The following is a 17,682-nucleotide window of genomic DNA, read 5'->3' as shown; positions in this document are numbered from 1 at the left end:
CATAGGGTATCATCGTCACAAGTTTCTGGATAATTTAAGTATCAATAATTCTGCCTATATTAAACTTACCATTATTTTGGAATCTAATTCTGTCTCGTGTTGTATTGAAAAGTGAACTGAATATAATGAAATCGTTAAAGGTAAGCTAGCCCTTGTTCAGCCAAAGTGCGAAGATATGGAGGAATAGGTGGGTCTAACATTCCTGAGAGAAACGGTGGCACAGTGGTAGCATTGTTGCCTCAGAGTGGCAGAGACCCAGGTTCAATTCCGACTTCGAGTGACTGTGTGGAGTTTGCACACATTCTTCCCGTGTCTGCGTGGGTTTTCTTTGGGTGGTCCCTTTCCTCCCGCAGGTCGGAGTTGTGCAGGTTAGGTGGATTGGCCATGCTAAATTACCCCTAGAGAGGTTACGGGGATAGGGTGGGAGATTGGGCCTCGGTGGGGTGCTCTTTCAGAGGGCCAGTGTAGGTACAATGGGCTGAATATCGGGGGTCTATGATATTGATCAGGGATAAAATGTACAGCTCAAAATTGTACTGCATACCATAATTTGACAGTCAACTCCAGCCATTAGGGAGAAAAGATGGAGTCACTAATCACAAATACAGTTAAGTCCTGCCACCTCCATTGCAAATTTGCCCGCACAGAAGTGTGGTTCACGACCCCGAGTCTTCACACATCCCCGATTAACAATTTAAAACTACTCTCCTAAAGATATGTTGGCCCCAAAATAAATAAATAGCCAGAATTTAAAGGCCATAAAAACATATTGTCTTTCTCCCCGCCCCCTCCCCCTGTAGAAAGTGTGTACTTCATGAGTGCCATCTCTAAATACAGAGTTTCCTGTGATCTCCAGGGTGCAGCAACTCCTTACACGGTGTTTTGCCATAAATGTACAGTACAGCACTTTATACAGTCCTCCAACTTGGGAATCGGGTCAAATCCATTTTGCTGATGGCGTTGACCTTCTGGTAGTCTATATAGAACCGGTTGTCCCATCCGGCTTGAGTATATCTGGAAACTGTTCCTGTAACTGTTCCAACTCCTTAACACAGGACTACTTGTGTGCCAAACAGCATGAGCAACAAGTAATAGACAGAGCTAAGCGATTCCACAACAAACGCATCAGATCCAAGCTCTGCAGTCCTGCCACATCCAACCATGAATGATATTGGACTGTTAAACAACTCCCCGGAGGTGGAGGCTCCACAAATATCCCCATCCTTAATGATGGAGGAACCCAGCACATGTATGCAAAAGACCAGGCTTAGGCATTCGCAACAATCTTCAGCCAGAAGTGCTAAGTGGATGACCATCTCGGTCTCCTCTGGAGGTCCCCAGCATCACAGATGCTCGTCTTCAACCAATACGATCAATCCATATGACATCAAGAAATGGCTGAAGGCCCTCGATACTACAAAGACTATGAGCCCTGATAATATTCCGGCAATAGTACTGAAAACCTTAGCCAAGGTGTTCCACTACAGCTACAATGCTGGCATCTACCCTGCAATGTGGAAAATTGCCCAGGTACATCCTGTACACAAAAAGCAGGACAAATCCAACCCAGCCAATTACCGCTCTGTCAGTCTACTCTCCATCAGCAAAGTGATGGAAGGAGTCATCAACAGTGCTATCAAGTGGCACCTACTCAGCAATAACCTGCTCATGGACGTTCAGTTTGGGTTCCGCCAGGATCACTCGGCTCCTGACCTCATTGCAGCCTTTCTTCAAATATGGACAAAAAGACTGAATGCCAAACTTGAGGCGAGAGTGACTGCCCTTGACGTCTAGGAAGCATTTGACCGAGTATGTCATCAAGGAGCCCTGGCTAAACTGGAGTCAATGCGAATCGGGGCAAACTCTCCACTGGTTGGAGTTATACCATGGGAGATGGTTGTGGTGGTTGGAGGTCAATCATCCCAGCTCCAGGACATCACTGCAGGAGTTCTTCAGGGTAAGGTCCTAGGCCTAACCATCTTCAGGTGCTTCATCAATGTCCTCCCTTCCATTTATGAGGTCAGAAGAGCGCAATGTTCAGCACCATTCACGACTCCTCACATAATAAAGCCATCCATGTCCAAATGCAGCAAGACCTGGACAATATCCAGGCTTGGGCTGACGAGTGGCAAATTATATTTGCGCCACACAAGTGCCAGACAATGACCATTACCTACAAGAGAGGACTAACCATTGCCCCATGGCATTCAATAACATTACCATCACTGAATTCCCCGCAATCAACACCCTGGGGGTTACCATTGATCAGAAACTGAACTGAACTAGGCATATTAATACTGTGGCTACCAGGACAGGTCAAAGGCTTCACAAAATTCTATGCTGAGTAACTCACCACCTGACGTCCCCCGCCCCGCCCCAACCCCTCAAAAGCCTGTCCACCATCTACGAGGCACAAGTCAGGAGTATAATGGTGTACTCTCCACTTGCCTGGATGAGTGCAGATCCAATAACACAAGCTTGACACCATCCAGGACAAAGCAGCGCGCTTGATGGCTGCCCCTTCCACAAACCCTCCACCGCTGCCGTGGCAGTCATGTGTAAGGTCTACAAGATGCACTGCAGGAACTCGCCAAGGTTCCTTGGGCAACACCTTCCAAATTCACGATCACTACCATCTCGAAGGACAAGAGTAGCAGATACCTGAGATTCCAGGAGGTTCCCCTTAAAGTTATTTGCCACTCGGACTTGGAGATACATCACCAGTCTTTCACTGTCTTTGCCCTGGATGACTTCCAGTTAATGTCTTTCTGAAGTTCAGGCTTTTATTTTGGTATCTCTTCCTTCTACGCATGAGATGGTTTTCTCTGACAAGGTTGTCTACTTTCTCTGCAGATTCAGGATCATTTCAGGTTTACAGCAAAGATGTGTCAGGCACTCATTGGTTTTAGAACAATAAAGCAGTTCTTTCTTTCAGAGAGAAAGACTTCCTTCTCCTTCCAAAGTCCAATCATTTCTGCAAAATTCTCTCAGGCAGAAGATTGTCACTGGCCAACCCACCAGTTAGCCAATCGAACTGACTTCCTCCAAAATGGATTCCTAAGATTCACTGAGCGCCAGAATCTGGCCCCTCCTCCAAACCTGGAAACACACTGTCCTGACAAGCAGGCTGCTTCATCTGAGTCTTCTGCTCAAAGGCACATTTCGATTATTGGCCCACGGATCAAAAATAATAAAATAAAAGAAATGGGAACAAAGTAAATAAACGGGAAGGATTCTTACAATATACATATCATGAAATGATTGCCAGATGTGGGTCTCTTTACCTGTGAGAAAAGACTAAGGGGTGGCGAGTTCCTTAAAATTATGAAGGGTTTTAACAGAATGGATACAGAAATAATATTTTCCCTCCTGGGTAAGAGCATAACTAGTGGCCATTGAGAGGAGGCAGGAATTAAGAAATCCAGTAGGCAATTTAGAAGAAACTACTTTATCCAGAGAATGGTGAAATGTGGAATGCCACGAGCACAAGGAGTGGTTGGAATGCATAGTGTAGAGACACTTGAAGTGGAACTCGTCAAGTATAAACACCAGCATGGACCAGTAGGGCCAACTGGCCTGTTTCTGTGCTGCCAGGTAATACTGTGTTCAGATCTGGACACTACTTTGTAGGGAGGATATATTGATCTTGGGAGGGGTGCAGAGTATTTTCACTAAAATGATGCTGTGGTTTGCAGGTTATTACGGGTGTAGATTGTATAAACATGGCCTGTATTCCCTTGAATTTATAACGGTAGATGGGTGACTTTAAGTGAGACATCTAAAATGATACTGATTTCACAGGGCAGATGCCGACAAAATATTTCCTCTAACTGGAGAACCAAGCGCAAGGGAGGGTACAAGCCAGGCCACTCCGGAATGAAATCAGAAGGATATTGTAAATCTGGAACACTCACTCTCCTTATTCTTTCGCTCTTCATTGATTTTTGTTACATATGGCTCGAGACTGAACGGTTGATGCATGTTTTCATACTACTATCTGAACTTGCTGAGTAATTTTCAACAACTGAACCTGCTGTTAACCCATATGTACCGTGACACAGAATTTCTTTACTTTGTCGTGGTCGGTTTTAAGGAGCCAATAAGTCGTGGTTGTGGGGAAGAATTTACAAAATACTTGTTGGAAGCTAACTTACGACTGAGGAGTGGAGAATAAGAAATAAATGAGTTGTATATGCTTTCAGGACTGGATGGAGAGAGGCATTGTACATTTTAACATGCAGTATAATACCTGCCTGTATTTGTTTTTAGGCCAGAAGAAAGAGGAGGGTTACCTGGGCTGCTGAAAAACTGCATGCTAGCTTGGACACTCCTGCCAAAATGATAAAGTTGGATAAAATCTTTCAAGAGCAAGATGAAGGCAAGTCAACCAATTTGACTTTTGAGGCAATAAATTAAAAGTAATTTGCCTCGCGTTATGACTGATCTTCTAAATTGAAGTATGACTTCATCTGCAATCCTTAAGCTTTCACATTTCAGATTTTCTGTTTAATCTAATCACTCAAACATGCTGAAGACCCCTCTTCCCAATGCTAAAACAATTTTTCTATCACTATTCTAATGATCATAATTTTGGACCACAACTTCTGCCAAGGGCGGCAAAAAATGCACAGGCCATTCCTCCCCTCCCTGTTCTGGGATTCCCAAAGCTTAGCTTGCCATCTGGCCTTGCAACCTGGACTGTGGCATGTTGAAGTGCTTCCTCTTGGGTCCACTGCAGATTCTGTCAGCACAGGGATTAAAGACCTGCTGCAGCAACTCTCCAATGTCGGTCATCCTCCCAAATGAGGAACGGAAGTCCTGCCTGCAATCAATTAACACTCATTTGAACATGAAATGCCTGCAGGCAGTCATAGTTGTTGGTGAACACTCTGCCATCCAAAATATTCAGGCCCAGATGGTGCAATGAATATTGCTACAAAATATTTGTTTTTGACTCTTGAATCTTTTGGAAACAGATGATTATGATTTTGATGTGGATAGTGATTGGCCATCTAAAACAATATCCGAGTGCAGCAGTACAATCACAACAAAAAGAGGTGGAAGTTGTGGGTTCCAGGTACCTCCATTTGACGATTCTCTGTTCTTCAACGATCAAAGCAGAGCAAGCCCCAACTGTAGTAGGTAAGGCATTTTTGTGTTGTAAATGTTGGTGAGCATTGTCATCCAATGTGCTGTTTTTTTTTCTGAAAAGATTCTAATGGTTAACACCTTTATATAAGGGCTGTTTTACACATTACAAACCAAGGTTTAAAGAACATAAGAGTTGTAGCCATGAATTTTAAACCAAGTCACTGGTCTCTGTTAACCATCGACGAAAGAGACTTGCAAGCATGGTTCTGTGATCCCATGCTGATTAGAAGAAGCCAAGTTTTATTGCTGTCAACCTTTTTTTAAAAATAGACTATTTTGGCCAAGTTTACGACTGGAGACATATATGGGTGTGAAATGGCTTCAAAACTGAATGACAAATTTATATAGGTGTTTAATTTGGAGTAAAGAAATGAAGTGTGATAAATTGCCATATGGTTTGTGTACCATAGGAAGTCTCCCTCTACCTTCATTGCTTTATTTGTCATTGCGTGCCACTACTTTAGATACCTTCAATTAATTTATTGTGCAGCTTGGTGTATGATGTACCTTCAAAGGACGAATTGGAACAAAGGGTTTCTGAACTGGAGAAACAACTTGAAACGCTGGCAGAAGAAAAAGAAAGCGAAAGCAGGAAGCACAAGGTCAGTGCCTGTAAAACAAATTAGATCTTCAGTCATATTCCCTTGAATTTCAGCATTTTAAAATAAGTGAATCTTCCTCCAACAAATGAGGGAAGCTACATCAGTTGCTATCTGGGGAAAGATGCAAATGTCTGTTTTGAATCCATAAAATTCTGCTGAATGTTAATGCAGGAATATCATGTATGAAATGATTGTACAGATTCAATGCAATTTCTTGCAGTTATGATCAGTTTATTTTTGAGGGAGGTATTGTTCCACTATTTAGAATAAAACCTGGGGGGGGGAGGGTCGGCATCGGCTGCAGAGTAATCCTCAGATTGGGTAGCGATCATAAAGATCAGAAGTCGCTTGTAGGAGTAGTTTACAGGCCCCCCCCCCCCCCCCCCCCCAAACAATGACCGTACTGTAGTATGGGGTATGCAGGAATAAATTATGTAGTGAGTGTGTAGAACTCTCTTTCCCCAGAGAATGATAAAGACAGGGCCACCGAGTAGTTTTAAGGCAGAGGTAGGTAGATTTGTGACTAATCCAGACAAGGGGTCGACAGGAAAGTGAGGCCACAATTCGATCAGCCATGGTCTTTGTAAATGATGGAGCAGGTTTGAGGGGCCAAATGGTCAACTCTTCTAATTTTGTATTTTTGAATGCTCGTGAACTCTTTTAACAACTGCAGTTCTGTCCTTAAAAACAAAAAATGCCATGTGGGAAAGGCTGATGTGCTTTTTTTTTGTATAAATTTAGAGTACCCAATTCCTTTTCCAATTAAGGGGCAATTTAGCGTGGCCAAGCCACCTACCCATCACATCTTTTTGGATTGTGGGGGGTGAGATCCACACATGGGGAGAATGTTCTAACTCCACACAGACAGTGACCCGGGGTCGGGATCGAACCCGGATCTTCGACACCGTGCGACAGCAGTGCTAACTAGGGAAAGGCCGATGCAGATTGCAAAATCTCCATTTATATCTGATTAGGACGTGGGATAGACAAGTGAGGCGCGATGGTCTAATCTCTCTCTGCAAGCTCTTTGGGTGTTTCAGTTGTGAAAATGCATGCTTTTCTTTTACTGTTTTTATTTTAATCATTTGCCCTAATATTTCAGGATTATGCAAACCACATTGTGAAACAGTTACAGGACAGTATTGAGATTTGTGAGCTTCTTTACTCAAAACAGGTATGTCAGGTTTGTTCTGTCAAACCATTGCAAGACTCTGTCTTTTTTCCTGAAATAATATCAATAATGTTATTTTCCAGTTTGATGCAGAAAGCTCAAAATTGGAGAATAATAAACAGAAAGAAGAAATTGAAGAATTAAAAGAACTCCTGAAAGAACAGGTGGAGGATGCAAAACACTTCAAAATGGCGAATGAGAAACAGAGAAAGGAAATCCAAGAACTAGAAAAACTGAGAGAAAGAATTGAAGAATTGAAAGAGAGACGAGAAATTGAAGAGTTTGAGTTCTTGGAAAAAGAAGCCGAGAAAGAAGAAAAGGTACATAAAATATCTGGAGTGAATGTTGAAAATATTTAGCCTGCAGCACCGCAACAGAGATCAGTAAAGCCGAGTAACGAAGGCTAGGTTAATTTTACATCATTTTAAAAAAAAAAGAAAGGGTGGCGCAGTGGTTAGCACTGCTACCTCCGTGCTGAGGGCGTGGGTTCAATCCTGGTCTTGGGTCACTGCATGGAGTTTGCACATTCTCCCCGTCTCACCCCCACATGGGTCTCACCCCACAACTCAGTTGTGCGGTGTTGCTGGATTGGCCCCTTAATGGGAAGGGGGAAATAATCAATGGGTACTTTATATAAAAAAAATAATCCACATTGATCTATTTTAACCTACTTTGTGCAGACTTTTCTCACTTGTGCTTTGCCCAGCTGGAGTGCACAGTGCAGGTTGCCTAATTCACCATCCTTTAATTGAAATAAGACAAACCATTAGGCAGGTTCTGTTGGAATGTGCAATACTCCCTTCTTTACTTTTGTGTGCTCCACCTCGGTGATTATTTACATCTGTATTAAAACTGAGAAAAATAGAATCCATTTTCTGTTTAATTTCTGGCATTTTTTAAACCTAGATCCTGAATTTTCAACTTAAAAGAAACCTAATTTGGAGTGATGACTACCAACAATGCTTTGTGTATATAAAGCACCTTTATCTTAGTAACACATTCCAGGAAGTTTTCAAATAAAATGTGACGCTGAGCTACAGTAGGTGATATTGGGGAAGGTGACTAAAGGCTTAGTTCAAGTACGTTTTGAGGAATTACCTCAACAGGAAAGGGAAATGGAGAGCTTTAGGGATGGAATTCAGCCCATTGAGCTGAGGCAGCAGGAGAGACAGCCGCCAATGGTAGTGATTTAAAATTGGGATGCGCAAGGTGCCAGAATTGGTGGAGTGCTGGGATACTGATATGTTGTTGGGCTGCTGCAGGTTAGAGTGATGAAGCGGCAAGACCATGAAGGAATTTAAAAATAAGCATTTGAATTTTCAATCTGTTGCATTGTCAAACTGGTACCCAAATAAGTTACAAAACCTGGAGGATGAATGAATGGGATGTGATGTGATTTAGAATGTAGGCAGCAGAGATTATGCTGGGTTCAAATTTATGCAGGGCGGAAGATGGGATGCTGGCCAGAAGAGCTTCAGAATAGTCGAGGCTGAGGTATCCGAGATATAATAATCTTCATTAGTGTCACAAGTAGGCTTGCATTAACACTGCAATGAAGTTACTGCGAAAATCCCTGGTTTAGCACAGGGCTAAATAGCTGGCTTTTAAAGCCGACCCAGGCAGGCCAGCAGCGCGGGTTCAATTCCCATACCAGCCTCCCCGAACAGGTGCCGGAATGTGGCGACTAGGGGCTTTCCACAGTAACTTTATTTGAAGCCTATTTGTGACAAGTGATTTTCTTTTCATTTCAAATCCACTAGTCGCCACACTCCGTTCAAGTACACTGAGGAAGAATTCAGAATGTCCAATTAGAGAGATGGTGCTGAGGTTGAGCTGGATGCCATTTGAATGCATATAGCTCCTGCCACATTTTCAGACAATGTCACATAAGGGTGAAATTGTAGAGGCATGAGAAATACCAGCTTGATTTACAACCATCAATTTTTAAAAAAAAAATTTAGCGTACCCAATTACATATGTTTTTCAATTAAGGGGCAATTTAGCGTGGCCAATCCACCTAACCTGCACATCTTTGGGTTGTGGGGTTGAAACCCACACAGATGCAGGGAGAATGTGTAGACATCACACAGACAGTGACCCGAGGCTGGGATCGAACCCGGGTCCTCGGTGCCGTAGGCAGCAGTGCTAACCACTATGCCACTGTGCCGCCCATACAACAATCAATTCTAATATAATCTCACTTCCTGGGTTGCTTGCAGGCACAACAAAAGCATGAAAATGCGAGGTTAAAGGAGCTGATTCACAATTCTGAGATAATCAACCAGGAACTTGAGGTAAGTGATTTTGTATTTAAATGTTCTGCTTTAAGTGAACATTAAAGAGAGGTACATTTTATTTGCCATAATTTTATTTAAGAAAAGGACACTCTACTGATCACATAGAATAATAAATTATTATCTTCGTAAAAACAGTTCTTTTGAGCAACCTTCTTGAACATGGAACACTTGAGATTTCTCTGCCAGGGCTCAATGCCATCTGTTTTTCTAAAAATGGCATTTTTATTCAGTAAAGTGAATCTTAAATCATGGAAAGTGAAATTAATCCTTGAAGAACCTGCAGGTAGCAGTGTTCCCATATGTCTGCTGCCCTGGTCCTTTTTGGTGGTAGAGGTCACAGGATTGGAACGTACTGTTGAAGGAACATTGGTGAGTTGCTGTAGTACATCTTGTAGATAACATTCACAGCTGCCACTTCAACAGAGAGAGTGAACGGTTAAGGTGGTTGATGGTTTCAGGCACCGAGAAACACCCTGCTAAACGCACCCAAAACCATGTTTTTCCCATTAAATCGCGCCATCTCTTGTTGGAGATGGTCATTGCCTGGCACTTTGGCGTGAATGTTACTTAACCACTTGTCAGCCCAAACCTGAATATTATCCGGGTCTTGCTGCATTTGGACAGGGACAACTTCAATATTTGAGGAGTCGCAAATGGAGCTGAACGTTGTGAAATTATCAGTGAATGTCTCACTTCTGACGTTTTATGGAAGGAAGTTCATTGATCGAGGAGCTGGAAATGGTTGGACCCAGGCCACTACCCTAGAGGACTGTTGCGATGATGCCCTGGAACTGAGATGATTGACCTTCAACAACTAAAACCATCTTCCTTGTGCTAGGTCTGACTCCAACCAGTGTAGAGTTTCCCCCCTGATTCCCATATTGATGCTAGTTTTTCTAGGGTTCTTTGATGCCACACGTGGCCAAATGTGCCCTTGATGTCAAGGACCGTCATTCTCCCCTCACCTCTGGAGTTCGGCTCTCTTGTCTATGTTTAAACCAAGGCTGTAATGTGGTCAGGAGTTCACGGGTCTTGGCGGAACCCAGGCTGAGCATCAGTGAGCAAGTTATTGCTAAGCAACTGCAGCTTTATAGCACCGTTGATAGCCTGTTCCATCACTTTCATTGGGAACCAAATGGGCAGATTGTGATCTGAAATGATTGAACTCCACGTGGAGCCTTGGAGCCTGCAAATACTTAGTTGAAAGACGAGGTGCTGATCCTCAAGCTTATCTTGAGCTTCACCAGAATAATGCAGTAGGCCAAGGACAGATGACATCATGAGAACATAGAACATACAGTGCAGAAGGAGGCCATTCGGCCCATCGAGTCTGCACCGACCCACTTAAGCCCTCCCCTCCACCCTATCCCCCTAACCCAATAACCCCTCCTAACCTTTTTGAACACTAAGGGCAATTTCGAATCGCCAATCCACCTAACCTGCACGTCTTTGGACTGTGAGGAAACCGGAGCACCTGGAGGAAACCCACGCAGACACTGGGAGAACGTGCAGACTCCGCACAGACAGTGACCCAGCAGGGAATCAAACCTGGGATCCTGGCGCTTTGAAGCTACTGTGCTGCCCAAGCATTTATAGCCCATTGGCATTTAAGAGGCAACCACATTGCTGTTGGTCTGGAATCACATGTAGGCCAGACCAGGTAAGGACAGCAGATTTCCTTCCCTCAAGGACATTAGTGAACCAGATGGTTTTTTATCGACAATGGTTTCATGGTCATCATTAGACCTATAATCCCAGATTTTTACTGAATTTAAATTTCCCCATCTGTAGTGGTGGGATTTGAACCTGGGTCCCCGGAACATTACTCTTCGTCTCTGGTTTACTGGCCCAGCGACAATACCACTACGCTGCCGCCTCCCCAAGGAGAATTAAAATTCTGCACACTGAGGTGTTCAGGATAGAAGATTGGCTGACCAACAGAGGACCGAGTAAGATAAATGGATCTTTTTCTGGATGGCAAGATATGACTAGTGGGGTGCCATAGGGTTCTGTCCTTGGGGCCCCAGCTATTTACAATCTAGAAATGCCTTGGATACAGGGATAGAAGGTTCGATAGCCAAACTTGCAGACCACAAAAGTAAGTTGGAATGAGGAAATACAAATTTTACAAATGGATATAGATAGGTTAGGAGGGTGGGCCAAAATGTGGCTGATGAATGTGGATAAGTGTGAGGTCATGCATTTTGGTCAGAAAAAAAGGGAAGGCAACATGTTATCTAATCTGGACAGGGTTTGGGGTGCTCTGTAGCAGAGGGATCTGGGGGTCCTCGTTCATGAGTCACAGAAAATTAGCAGGCAGGTACAGCAGATAATAAAGAAAGAGAATGGAATGTTGGCATTTATAGCTAAAGGAATAGAGAGAGTATAAAGGTAAAGAAATGTTGTTGCAACTATACAAGGCATTGGTGAGAGCCACCTGGGTATTGGCATAGTTTTGGTCCCCTTATTTGAGGAAAGATGTAGTGGCATTGGGGGCAGTTGAGAGGAGGTTAACTAGGTTGATTCCAGAGAGGAAGGGTTTGCCTTATGAAGAGAGATTGAACAGTTTAGGCTCATGCTTTGTAGAATTTAGAAGAATGAGGAGACCAAATTGAAGTCTGCAAGATGATAAAAGGTACAGATAAAGTAGACATGGAGCAGGTGCTTCTTGAGGGGGTATTCTAGAACAAGAGGTAACAGGGTAAGAGGTAACACATTTAAAACAGTGGAGGAGAAACTACTTCTCCCAAAGGGTTGTGAATCTGCGGAATTCATTACCCCAGAGTGCGGTGGATACTGGGTCAGTGAGTACATTTAAGGAGGAGGTAGACAGATTTTTAATTGGTAATGGATTGGGCAGGACAGTGGAGTTAGGCCAGGATGAGATCAGCTATGATTGAATGGCAGAGTAGACTTGATGGGCCAAATGGCCTAATTCTGCTCCTATATCTTATGAACATATGAACTTAGAACCATGCTGTCAAAAAAAAAAGGTGGGTGTTGGTTTTCTTTTTAGGAAAAAGTACAAGAGAAGCTGACGTGGAGGCTGCAAGGTATTCAACCTGATGTGTTTAACCACAGAACTCCATCCTGCATGTTTAAAGAGGGAAAGGTGTTCTAGAGAATTGGGTAGGACCAAGTAGCCCTATAAAGAAGTTCAGCAAAAGAATGACGTGGAGATGCCGGCGTTGGACTGGAGTGAGCACAGTAAGAAGTCTTACAACAGGACTGTAACCTGGTGTTGTAAGACTTCTTACTGTGCAGCAAAAGAATGCCAAGGAGGTGTCTGGTGGGTTGTGATGTGCGACCATTAGTAGCATCTATACTTTGAGCAGGTGGTCATATTGGTGGGAATATATCATACATCTGAGCTATAATCTGTGTAGTCCGAATCAGAAAAAAAGAGCTGCCTTCAGTTTAAAAAAAAAAGGTACAGTCAGAAGGTTAAGCTGGGCTAAGTCTGTTGTATTGAGTTAAAGGTAGAAGCTTGTTTTGTTTTGAATGCTTATTTTGTTTGCCCAGTGTACCAATTTAGTCATTATTTTAAGTTTTTACAGTAAATGTTGTTCTTGGTGTTTCAAATTAATCTTGGGAGTCCTGCCACTTATTTGCTTACCCTTGGTTCATCCATGCATTACATTCGTCAAATGATTATCGTCTGTCAAGCTAGATCCTAACTAACATAACATCTTGTCCAGTATTCTCATTGCTGGGATCATAACATTGAGAGGTCACTGATGTCGATCATCTTCCCTCTCATTTAATATTCAGATCACCCGCAAGCAGCATTGATTGTATGACTCCAGTGCTTTGAAGTACCCCCGTTTATTGTGCATGTTTCAGCCTGGTACAGTAAGGAAAGGATAACCATGGCAGAACTTCAGCTTGGTTTCAGTTTTGACATTGCGACTTTTAAATACCTGCTTCCTCAGGTGACTAAAGGCTACACTGGATGTCAGGTGATGCTGGATTACATAATCAACATCAGACTTCTTTGAAAGATGACTTCCAAGGTAGTAGAAGTGTTGTATGTTTTCCAGGCATTCCTCATGAATCCTTATCAGTAGCGTTGGGGCATGTGCCTTTGGAACTTTCTGATGGAGGAGGCTGGTCTTCTGCATGTTGGAGTGCACGTCTCATCTTCTCGTGTACCTCAGTAAATACATTGACAATTCTCTGGAGATTCTTTTCAAACACAGCACATATCTGTAGCACCATCAGCACATTGGAGGTCAATGAATGACGATGGGTGGTCTTGGTCTTGAATTGGAATCATCTGAGATTAAATAGCTTACCATCCATTTGATAATAGCTGCACTCCAGTGGGAAGCTTGTCTCTAATCAGACAGAACATGGCAGAAAGGAGGATTGAAAGAAGACTTGGAATGATGACACAACCTTTTTGACTTCTGTCTTAACCCCAGAAGGGTGTAAAATGGGTCTATTGTTAAGGACCATTGCTTGTATACCATCTCCGCTTACGTTCCACAATGAAGCAGCTGAAGGATGGTAATAGAGTCATAGATGTTTACAGCATGGAAACAGGCCCAGCTGGTCCACGCTGCCCAGTTTCTATCACTAATCTAGTCCCACTAGATTCAACTACTTTGTAAAGAAAAGAGAGTTTAGAGATAGGTTTGTAGATCTCAGAAGTGCCAGATTTTATCAAGGAGACCTGAATGGCAATTTTAATTTCTTAACAGGCAGAACTGAAGACTAAAACTCAGAGGTTAAAAGAACAGGAACAGAATCTCCTCCATCTTCAACAACAGTTGGAACAACTTAAAGATGTATCGGATGGCAAGGTGAATCTTGAGATGTTAACAGTACAGGTAAGGGCAGAGTATTGATTTGTGGTATCAAAATGTAACTTTTTTGATCTGTTGCATCTTTGCAACATTCTTTAGTCAAAGAAGATAGAAGAATTTTGGTTACTTGAATTGAGCTTTGTGAAGAATCATGAAATGAAAGTTTTTAATTTATAACTAACTGTTTTTCAAAGTTCATGGAGTGATTCTTTTGTATATAATTTCTTTAGATTATAAAGAAAATGGATTTATTATTCACTTTTGTTTCTGCTGACTTCTATTCTAGATCAAACAGTTGCAGCAATCACTGAATGATGCAGAAGTTTTAACTCGTGATGCAAAGAAAGAGTCTTCTATTTTCAGAAGTGAAAATTTGGAGCTTAAGGAAAAAATGGTAATAACTCTCAGTGCAACTTCACTTATTGCTTGTATAGCAATCCACATTAGAGTAATCAATGCTATTCATTTACATTGGACTTGCTCCACATCGCACCTTTTTGGGAGTGGTCCAAATTTTATCAGTGGACAAAGCAAGAACAAGTAGACAGTCTAAGCCTATGGGACGTCCGGATGGACGTAAGATGTTGCTTAGATGTTATCTTCTGCCTGGCTCAAACAATCTGAACTCTGCCACAATATCAAGACAGTACGTAGTGACCTAAGGGAAGCAAAATGCGACAGGGAGTTAGAAAAGGACTCTGGCATGGTGTTGTAGGAAAGGTGAGAATGAGTGGATGGGAGGGAGGAAAAAAAAAAGTGACGGGTAAGGATTAAATGTGTAAAGGAATGAGGAGATGAAAGGGCATAAGAGGATAAATATTGGGAGCAAAGAAACCAGAAACGTGGTGAAAAGAAACTGCAAGGATGACTAAGAAGAAGGTGCTCGCACAAATTGAGGGGAAAGGAAAAATAAAGGAGTCTGGGCAATGAGTGCAAGTGAAAATAACATAAAAATCCAACAGTACCTGCAAAGTCACATCACAATGCCATGTGTTAAAAATTCTTGTACACAAAATTGTGGTTACTCTAGGTGTTACTGAGTACTACTTATACCGCCTTGTGGCTATCTTTAAAGGACACAAAAATACTTTCCATTTGATTCTGTGACTTTACAACATCCTTTCATCATCTTATTTCATGACTTCAACACAAAAGCTTGAAAAAATTCTTCCTGGGAAGAACTGCTGCTCTGAATATTGCTAGACCTTGCTGGATTTGTGTGTCGTACTGCATTACACTTTGGTTTCAGCATGCAGTCTTCCTGGTATAGCAGAGTAAAATTATGCAAGATTACTTTATAAAAAAAATATAAAAAAAAAAAATTAAAAAAAAATTTTTATTAAAGGTTTTCATAAAATATCAATAACAAAATGAGAAAGAAAAAAGAACCCAACAGGGTTAAGTACAAAACACAATCTAAAAAAGCAACCCCCCAAACCCCCCCCCCCCCCCCCCCATACCTAAATAATAAATTAACATTAACACCCCGACTTAAAACAACGGGTGTATACACCCCCTCAGACCCTTCCAGTGTAAATAACATAAACAAAAATAAAGTAAACCCCCACCCCCCGAGCTGCTGCTGCCATTGACCAATGTCTATCGTTCTGCCAGAAAGTCTAAGAACGGTTGCCACCGCCTAAAGAACCCTTGTACCGACCCTCTCAAGGCGAATTTCACCCTCTCCAATTTAATGAACCCTGCCATATCGCTGATCCAGGATTCCACGCTTGGGGGCCTCGTATCTTTCCACTGAAGGACAATCCTTCGCCGGGCTACCAGGGACGCAAAGGCCAGAATTCTGGCCTCTTTCGCCTCCTGCACTCCCGGCTCCTCTGCAACCCCAAATATTGCGAGCCCCCAGCCCGGTTTGACCCTGGATCCTACCACCCTCGACACCGTCCTCGCTACGCCCTTCCAAAATTCCTCCAGCGCTGGGCATGCCCAGAACATATGGGTGTGATTTGCTGGGCTTCCTGAGCACCTAACACACCTGTCCTCACCCCCAAAGAACCTGCTCATCCTTGTCCCGGTCATGTGTGCCCTGTGCAGCGTCCCCTCTTCGATCTCCTCTCCCAACTCCTCCTCCCACTTATCTTTCAACTCCACCACCGAGGCCTCCTCCTCCTCCTGCATCACCTGGTAAGTTTCTGAGATCTCCTCCCCCCCCCCCCCCCCCCCCCCCCCCCCCCGAGAGCACCCTGTCCTGTACTGTGTGTGGCAGTAGCCGTGGGAATTCCATCACCTGCCGTCTGGCAAACGCCCTTACCTGTAAGTACCTGAAGGTGTTCCCGGGGGGAGCCCGCACTTCTCCTCCAGCTCACCCAAGCTCGCGAACCTCCCGTCCACAAACCGGTCCCCCAACTTTCGTATGCCTGCCCTGTGCCACCCCGAAAACCCTCCACCTGTTCTTCCTGGGGCGAACCGGTGGTTCCCCCGTAATGGGGTCCATGCCAAGGCCCTAACTCCCCCCCCCCCCCCCCCCCCAATGCCGCCTCCACTGCCCCCAAATCTTGAGGGCCGCCACCACCACCGGGCTCGTGGTATCCCTCCTTGGAGGGAGCGGCAGCGGCGCCGTTGCCAGCGCCCCCAGACTCTTACCCACACAGGACGCCGTCTCCAACCCCTTCATGCAGCCCCCTCCCCCTCCATCACCCACTTGCGCACCATTGTCGCATTGGTGGCCCAGTAGTACCCACAGAGGTTGGGCAGCGCCAGCCCCCCCCCCTATCTCTACTCCGTTCCAGGAACACCCTTCTCACCCTTGGAGTCCCTTGCGCCGTTATACTCCTGTTAACCCGCCTGAAAAAAGCCTTTGGGATAAATATGGGGAGGCACTGGAACAGGAACAAAAACCTTGGGACCACCGTCATTTTGATTGACTGCACCCTACCCACCAGGGACAGCGGCAACGCGTCCCACCTCTTGAACTCCTCCTCCATTTGCTCCACCAGCCTTGTAAAGTTAAGCCTATGCAGGGCCCCCCAGCTCCTGGCCAACTGGACCCCCAAATATCTGAAACTCCTCTCCGCCCTTTTTAGTGGGAGCTCGCCAATCCCCCTCTCCTGGTCACCTGGCTGAACTACGAACAGCTCGCTCTTCCCCATATTGAGCTTGTACCCCGAAAAGTCCCCAAATTCCCTAAGCATCCTCATTACCTCTGGCATTCCTCCCACTGGGTCCGCCACATACAGCAGCAGGTCGTTCGCATAAAGCGACACCCTATGCTCCTCCCCACCCCGCACCAACCCCCTCCAGTTCCTCGACTCTCTTAGTGCCATAGCCAGGGGTTCAATCGCCAGTGCGAAGAGCAGGGGGGACAAGGGACACCCCTGTCTCGTCCCTCGGTGCAACCGAAAGTACTCGGACCTCCTCCTATTTGTGGCCACACTCTCCATCGGGACCTCGTACAACAGCCTAACCCACCTGACAAACCCCTCCCCATACCCGAACCTCTTCAGCACCTCCCACAGGTACCCCCACTCTACCCTATCGAAGGCTTTCTCAGCGTCCATCGCCACCACTATCTCCCCCTCCCTCGCCGGCATCATGATAACGTTCAAAAGCCTCCGCACATTCGCGTTCAACTGTCTCCCCTTCGCAAACCCCGTCTGGTCTTCGTGGATGATCTGCGGCACACAATCCTCAATCCT

The 17,682-nt window shown here is 44.3% G+C and overlaps 1 protein-coding gene across 1 annotated transcript in view; it reads left to right on the top strand.

Annotated features, from left to right (window-relative positions):
* cenpe (centromere protein E) overlaps positions 1 to 17,682 on the top strand; it is a 174,222-nt gene that overhangs the window by 62,404 nt on the left and 94,136 nt on the right. The window contains exons 14-21 of the mRNA XM_072517648.1: positions 4,270 to 4,378; positions 4,977 to 5,142; positions 5,642 to 5,753; positions 6,856 to 6,927; positions 7,008 to 7,244; positions 9,144 to 9,218; positions 13,925 to 14,053; positions 14,316 to 14,423. Of these exons, the coding sequence (XP_072373749.1) occupies positions 4,270 to 4,378; positions 4,977 to 5,142; positions 5,642 to 5,753; positions 6,856 to 6,927; positions 7,008 to 7,244; positions 9,144 to 9,218; positions 13,925 to 14,053; positions 14,316 to 14,423 (1,008 nt within the window). The remainder of the gene's footprint in view (positions 1 to 4,269; positions 4,379 to 4,976; positions 5,143 to 5,641; positions 5,754 to 6,855; positions 6,928 to 7,007; positions 7,245 to 9,143; positions 9,219 to 13,924; positions 14,054 to 14,315; positions 14,424 to 17,682) is intronic.

Source organism: Scyliorhinus torazame, chromosome 9 (assembly GCF_047496885.1).
Source record: "Scyliorhinus torazame isolate Kashiwa2021f chromosome 9, sScyTor2.1, whole genome shotgun sequence".
Taxonomy (NCBI): Eukaryota; Metazoa; Chordata; class Chondrichthyes; order Carcharhiniformes; family Scyliorhinidae; genus Scyliorhinus; species Scyliorhinus torazame.
Note: the sequence above shows the minus strand (reverse complement) of the source record. Positions and strands in the feature narration are given on the sequence as shown.